Source organism: Falco peregrinus, chromosome Z (assembly GCF_023634155.1).
Source record: "Falco peregrinus isolate bFalPer1 chromosome Z, bFalPer1.pri, whole genome shotgun sequence".
NCBI classification, from domain to species: Eukaryota; Metazoa; Chordata; class Aves; order Falconiformes; family Falconidae; genus Falco; species Falco peregrinus.
In genome coordinates this window covers 31,626,047-31,638,088 of record NC_073739.1, presented here as the reverse complement: position 1 = coordinate 31,638,088, position 12,042 = coordinate 31,626,047, and the positions used below count along the sequence as shown (strand labels likewise).

The 12,042-nt window shown below is 39.1% G+C and overlaps 1 protein-coding gene across 4 annotated transcripts in view; it reads left to right on the top strand.

The window, feature by feature from the left end:
* Positions 1-12,042, top strand: part of LOC101912904 (E3 ubiquitin-protein ligase KCMF1) — a 54,416-nt gene that overhangs the window by 25,483 nt on the left and 16,891 nt on the right. For 3 of the 4 annotated variants that reach the window (XM_055790850.1, XM_055790851.1, XM_055790852.1), the window contains one exon: positions 2,421-2,588. In XM_055790850.1, coding sequence (XP_055646825.1) covers positions 2,421-2,588 — 168 coding nt within the window. Of the gene's footprint in view, positions 1-2,420; positions 2,589-12,042 lie in introns of those variants that run through there. The other variant, XR_003552599.2, reaches the window with a different exon arrangement.

Sequence of the window (12,042 nt, the reverse complement as noted above, 5' to 3'; positions counted from 1 at the left end):
TGGGGATTTAAACATGGGTTTAACTCCCAAACTGAGACTTCTAATTACCATATTCCCTTTTGTGGCTTTCATTCACTGCTCTACAAAAGGATATAAAAGTAACATGGTACATCCCCTGCTGTTAGCCCGTTTCCCAAGGGGGGAGGATATGGTTGTTGTGGCAAAATGTCAACTTTGGGAGATGCAGAGAGCCTGCTGTCCTTAACTTTGTTACTCTCTTGGTCTGACTTCACCAGCCATAGTGATGTGTTATGCTAATGTTAATTTTTCTGTTCTAATTAGATTGTAGGCTGTCTGGTAATTGGTCGTAGGAAGTAAAATTAATCTGTTTGAAGACCTTGTACATTTCCACTGGAAATGTTATTAAGTTTTAAATACAAACATTATGTTGTGATTTATGTTTGTGGCTGAATTTCTCCTAAGTTAGTATCACAGAGTGTGTGTGGGTTGCTGTTGCATGTAAATTAAAACTTCTTAAGAACATGGCTGTCTTCAAGTAGAAACGATCTAGATGTTTGAGAGGGCATGTGACAGGAAGAGTTTGTTGCAAAGAGGCTTACATCTGCATTAAATCAACTGTTCTGAGCCCTTTAAAGGAAAAAAAAAAGTGGGGAGAATACAATTTACTGGAGAACCATGGCTTAATACTTCATCAGGAAAGCTGTTAGTGTCTGACAGACTGTAGGTTAAACTAGTCTCCTTACTTCAGTGTCTAACTTGCTCATCAACTTGTTTTCTAGAAAGTTAAGTAAGCAACAAAGACTTGCACTGCTGCCAGTAACTGATAACGTGTTTTATGTGTAGCATGTTGAGGAGATATGGATGCTGCATAGGTAAAATTTTATTGATCTCTATATGGGAAAAGCAAACAAATGAAATGAAGCAATTAAATTCATTCTACAGAGTTAACAAACAGGTGCTCTCAGAAGTTAGGTTGCTCTCACTGTCCTAGTCATCAAAGATTGTTATAGGTCCTTCAGAAAAAAGCATGTCAAGTGAGAAAGATTTTAAGAAAACCCAACAACAAAACAAAATTTTGAAGATGGTAACAGGGCCATCCTCAAAATGCAGTTCTTTGAGGCTGTTAACAAAGATGCTTGAAATATTTTCTTTTAAAGTGCTACTCCATGCAGGGAGTCTTTCAAAGTAGATACTGAGTGAGGCAACTAAAGAAATAGGTTCAGTATTCATACAAGCATGGTGCTTAGACATTAGAAACTGTTAGATAGTGCCTTAAGCTATCCCTGTAGCTAAAGAAACTAAAGGGGGAAAAAAGTAATTTTGTCTACTGTTCATCTAAATAATGATGCCATTGAACAAGTAGCAGGGATTTTAAAGAAATTACTTACTGTTGCATTCCTGCATTAGGTGTGGTGAAGTTTCTGTTCAAATGCTCCGGAGTGGAGTAGCACAACAAAAAATGTAAAAAAAAAATCTGTAATTAACAGCAATCCTCTAGCAGTTAGGCTTAAAATATAGGGAGGTGAATAAGGTGATTATTTTGTTCTGGCAGTTTTATTTCTCTAAAGTTGTCTGTTCTTGTACTATGCTATGAAGAACATGTCTTAGCTGACGCTGAAAGGGGATATTGATGAAAACCTTGCCTTAATTGTATTCACTGGTTTCTTTTCATGGAGGCCCTGAATTTGCTGCTGCAATTGAAGTTTGTGTTAACTTGACAGATTACAAGGTGATGACATTTCGCCTGCACTTAACCAAGTAACCAAGAGCAAACTGAAACTACACAGAGAAAAATGAAAACCTTTGGAACCTGTAACGCCTTTCTCTGACACATGCAGTGTGGCTCCTTTACAGTATAAAGATTGAGCTTGAGAAAGAAATAGGGTGGAGAGAACGGATGTAGCCTAACTTCAAGAAACACGTTAACTTTTTCCTCTTATTTAAAATGAGAAAAGCTCCTAATTTCTACCCCACATATGTCAGGGGTGGTTACGATATTCTCCAGAATTAAAGTATTAGGAAGTGTGAAAGTAAAGGCAGAAAAGCTAGTGCATTTTTGTCAGCAGTTGGTTTGCTTATTGGGGGGTGCGGGGGTGGGGATTGTGTGTCTCCATCAACCATTATACCGTTTAGTTTAAGAGTGTTTAGCCCAGGATTCCTAACTGAACAGTCAAAGTATGTAAAGGTGCCTGTAGGAAGATGTGCCTGAAGAAATTTTGTAACTTAACGTATTATTATTTCAAGTGCTTGAGTCTACCCTTACTTTACTTCAAGATTTCAAAATACTGAATTTGGAAGAGCAGTATCTTTAGACATAAATACATTTAAAAATTGAGTCAGCTGTACATGTCAGAGATGGCTGGCTCCTTTTAGTTGTTGAGCAGTGACAGCAACAAATCTGCCTCTTATAAAAAAAAGTTAATTTCTTGCTGTTTTAAAGCAATTTTATTTGTTTACAGGTGTCAGCTGTGATGCATGTTTAAAAGGAAATTTTCGAGGTCGCAGATACAAGTGTTTAATTTGCTACGATTACGATCTCTGTGCAACTTGTTATGAAAGTGGTGCAACAACGACAAGGCATACAACTGACCATCCAATGCAGTGCATACTAACAAGAGTAGATTTTGGTAAGTGATAATTTCAAATTCTGGTAATTTGCTGCTACGTTGCATCTACAAACATAGTATGGGGTTTCATGTTTCTACTTACTAATCACTTCCTCTGTTAGCACACTGAAAATAATAGCAAGTTCTCATCTTCTGAAAAAAACAGCCATGTTTTCTTCCATTTTAGCATGCAAGAACTGAGTTATATTTTTCTTAAGTGGTACATATATTTTTAAAATTATTTTAATATTTTGGGCTGATAGCCAGCTGTTATCAGACTAATAAATATACTTAATAAGAATGACTACTCCTAATGAATTTCCAGTTCAGAAGATGTGGCAACCTTCTTCCCCTAGTATGCTTTATGCAAGTGCCACACTGTCCAAGCAGAAAAATCCTGGTGAGATTTTGTAGGAATGTTAATTCACTGGTGGCTTATACGGGACTGTAGGTAGGGGTAGTGATGGGCTGTACCGAGTATAAAAGATTAGAGGCAAGGACTAGCATGTAGTCTTCTTGGAATTCCTTTGAAGGTCTATTCATTTAAGAATTATTTCTGACTGTAAATCCATGCCAATATTTAAAATAAAAAAAAAAATTGGTTTTGTCTCCTATCCTGCTTGTTGTTTCTATTGCATCATATTTATAACAGGTTGTAACTCATGAGATGCTTCTGTGACAAACCACTGCTCTAAGATGTTGCTGATGCTGGACATGTATTTTGTTTTTATGTTCAGCCTGCAAGGCTATCATTTCAATAAAATTTTTTTAGTGATTCCAGCTGTGGTGTTCTTTGTTGTGAATTCTTTAAACATGATGATTTTTCAAAAGTTGAAGTCTTATGAATTGTAAATTACTACTTTACCTCTTTGATTAAAACTGAAGTAAAATCTAGTTTATAGCAGTAAAGGTAAGACAACAGCTATATATAGAAACATGCAGTTGGTTTCTCAAAACAGCCTTTGAATGAAGATGTCTTTCATTTTCTTTTAATTCTCAGGCCTCCACTTGCCCTGAGACTGCCTGGTCATGACTTCAGAAATCCAGGCCCTTGGAATCCAGGGTTTGGAAGGACATTATTTAGTGCATTATCAAAAATGCATGCCACAGTTGTAGCTTACATATGTTTCTTCTCGGGTTTCTCTTTTTTTGGTCTCACTAATGAGGTAAAATTCTGTGTGTACAGTATATTAATTCAGGATTCTGGTCACTGAGAGGCACAGTTCGAACTTGTTAGCCCCTTGACAACAGTTATTCTTGGATGTTACACGTGGGTAACATATTTGTGTATGTTGTGGGGGCAGAGAGGGGTTATTTTTTTGCTCTTTCAGTCTACTTGAAGAATACAGAGGTTGAGGTGGAAGAAGGTTTACAGTGAAGTATTGAGATTGTTAATAGGCTGCTTCTGCATTGGTTGGTGTTTACAGTACTGTAGCTTCTTTAAATAACAAGAATAAGAGAACAGGCTCTAGAAATTTCTTATGGCTTGATATCTGAGCATTGCTTCCACAGAACCAGAGCTGGGGGGAAAAAACCAGTACTGCAGGTCAGCTCTGCAGCAAGACTTCTAGTTTGATTAACACTGTAGAATAGGAATGGGAAAGAGCAAATCATCACTGGCAAAGGTTGGTGGCATCCGAGTGTTAGTGACTTTGTAAGCTTATACACTGGAGAATGAATTGGGGAATACTTATGAATAAACATATTCCTTAGGGCTCAGGAAGGCCTGTGATGTCATTCAGATGTTTTTATTTTATAGTTTTCTGTAGAATGTTAAAACATAAAGGGGTGTTCCTGTACAATATTGTACAGATGCTTAGACAAGCTACAGTTGCTTTTCAGAGGGCCTTGTGTAGCTAAGATCATGTGACTTAGGAACATCCAAAAACCTAGGAACTAAGGAATGTTACGTTTGATTAGAAAATCAATAATGAACGTTAGAACTAATCTAGAATGACCTATTTCATAGTCGTCAGTATAGCGGTACTACTGAATATGAAAAACAACCCAGGAGGCAGATATTAATGGGTTAAAAGAAAATAATACAGGGGAAGATTCACAATGTAAAACTAAGTGGCATAGAAGTAATGAAGCCTTCAGTCACTTCCTAGTGATGTAGGATGTTGCCTAAGTGCCACGTAAGGTAGGATAATTGCATCTCTTGTTTTGATGGCCTTTTTCTTGCTGATCTAGCCCATGTCATTGTTTGCCTTCAGTGATACAGGGATACAATGCTGAGTCACGTTTGGTTTGCTGTCCACTGGGATCTCCCAATCCTTGTCAGCAGAGCTACTCCCCAGCTAGTTGACCCAGCCTTTGAGCAGCAGCAGCAGGTGCTGCTGTGAGACTGCTCAGTACTGGCAAAGAGGATGCACATCCTCTCTCATCTTCATTAGCATCTGTGCTCATTCATGGCTTCAGCATGTGGTTCTTTATTTGTGAGGAGCAGCAAGACCAGGGCTGCTTCACAAGGCATAACAAACCAGGAGCTGGGGGTGAGCAGAGCACAGGCAGGGGCAGCGTCCTCACTGACTGTGTGCAGGGCAAGGCTAGTAACAGGAGCAGGTCCCATTGACAGTCCTGGGCAAAGCCAGTGTGACAGGTCAGCGCTGGGGTGCAGGCAGGAGATACTTCTATGGCAGGAGGAGGGCTGGGTGCAGCTGCAGCATCTGCATGGCCAGATGGTCAGGCCTTAGATTTAGCCCATGGGCAAAGGGCGTGTGGAGGTCTGGCTTGAGGCTGGTCAAGGCAGCTAAGGCTGATTTGTCAGCTCGGGGCCCTGATGCCTGCCGGGAAAAGGAAACACCCAGCTGCTGCTGGGCAAACAACTGAATACCAGCCATAATAATCACTGTCCACCCAGGCAGCCTGTCTGACACCCAGGCAGTTGGCCCAGCACTATGCGTCTCTGAGGTTGAATGGCGAGACTGGCAGCTAATGAAACTATGAAGAAAAATGGAGGGCATGCTGTTTCTTTATTCTAGGCATAGCTGTATTGGAAACTTGCTGAAAGACTGTGATAGTGATGCTCTGACTGGAAGGAATGAGCAGCTGTTTCCAGGTTCAACCAAGCTGGCATTTTACTCTAGCAGACATGGCTCTTGCATGCCTTTGTAGTGAAAGGGGAGGGTTCCAGGTGAGGCAAGTAGAGATCTCACCTGTGGGGAGCAGGTCTTTCCCGTCTGTAAAGCAGAACAATGCTGGTGATTACAGAATATTAGAGTCTAGATGAGCATTACAGCTATATCACTGTGTGTCTTTGTTTCATAGGGTCAGCTGTAAGTGTAATTCTGGTTGGAAGGGATATCTGGAGGTCTCTGGTTCAACCTTCTGCTCCCAGCTGTCAGGTCAGACCAGGCTAATTAGGGCTTTGCCCACTTGGGTCTGGAAAACCTGCAGGAACGGGAGTTGCACAGGGAGTGCTTGGTTATCCTGTTCTACTGCCCGTCTGTGTCAGGGAAAATGTTTCTCCTTATATTCCCTTGTCCTCCAGTACTGCAGTACTGTGAAGAGCCTGGCTATGTCTCCTTGATAGTCCTCGCCCTCTGTAGGCGTGGGGGCAGCCACGAGGTGACTCAAAGCTGTCCCCTCCAGGCTGAACCAGCGCTGGCCCTGCAGCCTCCTCACAGGTCGGGTGCTCCAGCCCTTGCCATCTTAATGGCCGCCTGCTGAGCTCACCTCAGCTTGATGTTTCCCCTGTACTAGGAGGTGCCAAAGGAGATGCAGTGCCTGGAGGAGGCTGCTGGGTGCTGAGCTGAGGGGATCACCCTTACTCATTGCTGTAGGCACATGGCTGGCCCCAGCTGAGCTCGCTGTCCCCTCTTCCCGCACCCAGCAGCATCTCCTCAGAGCTGCTGCATGCACACCTGCTTGGGGCAGGGCTGGGCTGAATTTCATAAAACTCTTGTTGGCCCATTCCTTTATGCAGATGTTTATAAATAGGACATAGACGAATGTCATTTATTTATAGTAAAGTATATAGCATGTTTTAGAATTTTTTCATTCAGATAATCTGCAGCAAAACAGAAATAATACCAGTTTTAAGGGTAATACCATTTTGAATAATACAGCTGCTTGATCACTAATACAGGAATATATATAATTTGTAAAACGTTGTGTGTTGCCACCACTTAGTTTCTTCAAACATCGGGGGGAAAAATCAAAATAATAGAACTTGTATAATACCAACATTTTTAAATCTCTCTCTCTATATATATATCAAATTAAAATTACAGCACTTTTAAGAAGAAAAGTGAAACTAAAATTCCTGACTGCTGTGTACCCTTGTAAAGAAATATGTCTTAACAGAAATCAAGGACAAGCTGTTAGAAAATAAAAGTCCTGAACAATCTCTTTGAAAGTTTGATTTTTATCTAAGGAATCCTACTGTACTTCTGTCCCATTGCTAACCTCCTGCCAAGTTCAGGAATGTGTGAGTTAAATTTAAACATTAAATACAAGCAGTGTGTCCCTATAGGTGGATAAGAAAGCAAACCTGCTCATATATTTTGTTGAGATTTCACATAAAATTTGGGGAGCTGGGGCAGGTTGTGTTGTTTTTTTTAAGAAAAGCTGTTGTGTCTAAACACTTGAGCTTGAAATCTAACTTCAGAAACTGTTGCTGAGTCCACTTTAGATGGTATCCTGATCCTTCTACTTTTTTGTGTTCTTCCCCTAATTCATAAGCAAGAGGGATGAGATTTACTCTATTTTTCTTTTTTACTAAGCAACTTTGTCTTCTTAGCTACTTTGAAAAGAGGGCTTTACAGGTCCAGAGGAGTTAAGAGTTATGGACTCCTGCTTTTGTGTGGAAAGGTATTCGGAAAGAACTGAAATACATTATCTGAATGATTTATTTGTGATCAGAAAGGATAATTCTTTGGTCACGGGCCAGTTGCATCGTAACGGTAATACAACTGTAAATGAAAACAGTAATACGTTTGTAGGTTGCCTTGCTTCTGCAGCCATGGAGGCATGGCCTCTTAATTTTTTCCCATACTACCTCTAATTCTTAGGGTCTTCCTTAGCAAATGGAAGTCAGTAACATGACTATTCATAACCTTTAGGATTTTTTATGTTCTTGCAAAAGAATTTCTCAGGTGGAGAAATATCCATTCTGTAACTTCAGTGCTAAAATTAGACAGAAGGGTTCATGATGTCACTTAATTACCAACTTTTTTCTTTCTTTTTAGTTTATGTTACAGTTTAAAAGAAAACTTACCTGTTGACCTGTGTTTCAGGTTAGAAGCGGGACAGGTTTTGATTATAAGAGGTGGAGAAAGATTAAAGTTGAGGAGGAAGAATGGAGGTAGAAACTTCCAAAGGAAAAATACTTGGATTTGCCAGTGACTTATTTCACTTCTGGCAGGTGCATTTTTTAGTTACTTTTTTTTTCCAGAGGAAGACTGTTATTTTGCATGTGCAAGTATGTTTGCTCTGTATTATGAGAAAGAAGGAGAAGGAAGTATGTGTGAGAGAGCATGCAGCAGGATAATCAGGAGGCTGGAAAGAACTCAGATGTTTAATTTTTTAAATTAATAAATGGGTTGTTTCATGTTATTCAAAAGCAGGGGTGAGAGACAGGATTTGACAGTACTCATCAAATCTTTCCCCTCTGTGATAGAACAGTGTGTACTGCTGGAATTTTGACAGCTGGACTGAAAAGATATTTTTACCTGTGTGCTAATCTGTTTACCACTCTCTGCAGATCAGTTGTGGCCTTGTGCTGTTTGCTCAGCTGTGAAGTTGGAAGTTGGTACTTCTGCCTTACTTGAAAATACTTACATTCATGAAGTAGTGAAGTTTGTAGGTAAAGGGTTTTAGATGATCAGATAACTGAGGAGTGGGTTTTTTTCTTTTTAGATAGTAGATGCAGAAGTTACTTTTGTATGGAAATCCTGTAAAGAATAAGATGACTTACCCCTGTTTTCATTCGCTTGCCCCTTTGAGTGATCACCTTGTTTTATCCACGTCAGTATGTAAAATGCCAGGATTGGAAAATTGCCAGAAATTAGTCTGTTCAGCTAGAAAGAGTCCTCAAAGGAAAATTTGTCTTGGTGTTTTTGCGTATGTATATGTATATTTGCAGTGATGGAGAATTTCAGCTTTCCAATCAGTAAATAGGCATTTAATCATCATCATGAGCATCATATGAAAGCTTGAAGGAAATCAGAGGATCAACTAAACAAACTGTCATTAGCTTTTGATGTATTTGTGACTGGCATTTTTGCTGTTGGTACAGGTTTGCATTATTTTTTTGCAGAAGTTCTAGTTCAGTTTCAGAGAACAATATAGTGTTTCCATCTTATTTTGTTCCTAGAATCTTTAGTTAAGTTCCAACTCTGTTCTATCGTTAGGACACTGAAAAAATGAGAACTGAAGTTTTCATTTCCTCTGTGCAATGACACTGTTAGAAGTAAGAATGCTTTTAAAGCTTTCCTTCTTGCCATGTACTGTAACAACTTGTGTATTGAGCTGCTTTAATTAGAATTTTTCTAGAGGAGGATTTTTTTCAAGGAGAATTCTTTCATCCATCTTCGTTGGAACATTTTGCATTTATCTGTTCTAGACAACAATCGTTTTGAATCCTTTGCCTTGCAGATGTATTTTTCTGAAATAGTATCTGTTCCCAAGTCTGCATGGCTGTTCCATTCAGGGACTGTTCAACTGCTTTGAACTTTGTTCCATGTAAACCTTGTTCATGCTTTCCTCATTTGAAACCATGACATACGCAAATTCTTTGTATTTGAGTATGCTACATCACTGTAATTTTTTTACCCCCGCTCAGGTTTTTGGCTTCATCAGAATAGGAGTCTGATTCTTGGAGAAACTTCCAGAGGAGTACTACTTAGTGAAATACGTACTGAAGTGGCAATGGTTAGGAGCTGCAAAATCTTGAAGTTATGTGAATTATGTCAGTCTCTCTGTGTTATATCTGAAACAGTCTCCATAACCTCAAACTTGGAGTAGGTTAACTTTTATATAAGTCTTTATTGCATGTCATGTAAATAAGAGGAGAAGGGGAAGACTTGGAAACAAGACTGGTCAACACCTGCAAAATGTGTGCTGAATTTTAGAGAAGCTATTCAACTCAGAAGATAGTTGTGCATGTAAGTAAATCTAATTGGTTCATCCTGTAGGATGATGTTGCTTAACACCTGTACGTAGGGACTGTCAGAATTCTGAGTGCTAATGGTGTAATCCTACCTCAGACCCAGGTGTTCTGGACACCTGCCAGAGTAATTGTAATATCAGTCTACTCATATGGAATAAACATAAGCTTACTGTGAGAAATGGACAGCGACAGATAGTTTTAAAAGCTTTGATGTGGTGGAATTTGCTGGTTTTCCTGGGTCTGAGCATTCTGAGTACTCTAAAGCTGGTTGATACTTAGCTTATAAAACAAACAAGCAGATTTAAGAGTTTCTAAGAAGGTTTTTTTCTAGTCTGGTAGTGTTGTTGTCTTCAGCTGAATGTGGCATATTTAAGTGTTGACCAGTGGCCTCTCCCACGAATGTGGGAAGGTAGACCTTCCTTTTAATAGCTTCACTGGTTCTTCCTGTGGATTTGCAGAGGATCAGATACGGACGTATGTTTTGCAGTAAGATGTACCACACGTCTTGTTAGGATGCCAGCTGAATGCCTGACAACCTGTCAAGGAAATGCCTATTGTTCATGTGTTGGGTGACTCAGATGCATTCAGAAGTGAGTCCTAATGCCTGTTGTGCAAAGACCTTTGGGATTTCCCTCTAATAATGATTCCAGGTATCTGTTTGTGTCAGTACTATATAAATGACTTTCAGGTTGGGAGATCATGATCTAATCTGGGCATGTCTTCCAACCTACTTTCATGCTGACTTTCAGTCTGTATAGTTTTCAGTTTTAGTGATATCTGGTACACAATTCTATTCTCTAATGGAAAATTACTTCTGTGCCTTATTGTATAAAACATTCAATGGAGCCTCAAATGCTAATTTGGAGAACTAAGACTTAATTGGCAGGCTGGTAACCTTTTACTTTGTATAGTTGGACATAATGTTTTCCTCATATGTATGTGAATAAATGAACCTAGATTCAGGATGGTACTCACCAAGTTTAGTGTGATAGTTAAGTTGATGAACGAGTTAAAATGTTCAGTGTGTCAGGTAGTGTTTCTTCTTTGGTAAGGCTGTCTGTCTACTTGGGCATTCCTTAGCGTGGTTTTTAAAGGGGTATCTTTCATCCTCCGGCATTTCAATTCTCTGGAAGCAGTTTCTAAATAAAGGGGAACGGGGACTTACTGAACGTAAACTTTATTCTGCTGTGTATTCAGTCAGGTTCTTCTGTGTCTTTAACTCTGTGTACTAGCATGTTCATAAGAAGTTCATTTCCGGTATACTCTTGGGGAGTCTTAACCCTCAATATCTAGTTACATGTAAAATACTCTCTGTTAATATAGTGGATTATAGATATGTACATCTTTAGCTAAAGTTTCATCTTTTATAAAGCTGCAGAAACAAAAATGTTCTGTTCTTCCTAGTCATGTCCTGAAGACAGGTCAGTAGCAGATGTCCTGAACCTTAGGAAGCTGTGACTAAAACTGTCAGAAGGACATATTCCTAACACATTAGATAGATAGATATTGCCCTGCGGTGCAGAATATGAGGTCTAGTATCTGTTCAGACTTGTCCAGATTTTAATTTATAGCAGAATAGTCATAATTCTATGAAAATATTTTTCAGTTCCCTATCAGTGAGTCCTAGAAAAAATGCCAGTGAAAAGATTTTAAATTACTTGCTGAAGAAAGTCACACTTTTTATCTTGATGTGAAGTTCATTCATGTTTCATGTAGAATACATAGTACCTGCAGAGGAGGAGAGAGAAAAGCATGCTTTTCTTGCATGGTGTGATAAATTTTTGTGTTAAGTTTGGGGAACTTCTGTGCTGGCAACTTAAAAGTGCCTGCTTTTCATCAGCAATGCAAAAGTGCTTACATCCAACACACCTAACAGTTGCAACCAGTATGTAACAGTTAATTAGATACCTTTTCACTATCAATCTTCTACATTATATATTTGAGACGTTTCTAAAACCACTTATTGCTAAGGATTGATTCAGCTATGGCATGAAGATTGACATATGATATCACTAAGGATTTCTAAATATAAATCTGTATTTTTGAGGTACTGTTGAGAGTTCAGCTTTTGAACAGTCATCTTATGATTGAAAAATACTGCAGATGACCCTGTACATGGGATAAGGTGGCAGAAAAGTGAAGGTTTGGCAGTACCAGCATCATCATCATAGGAGTCTTCGCTTCTACTGAATAATAGAAAGCTGTGTTATGTTTGCTAATGGAAATGAAATGTAGTCTTGTCTGGGTTTTGTCATCAGTAATTGAACTTTTCTTGGATATCAGCATATGGCCTACATACAAGATTGAAATAGCCATTTCAGTTAAATACCAGATGATTAATTTGGCAGTGATTACACTGAA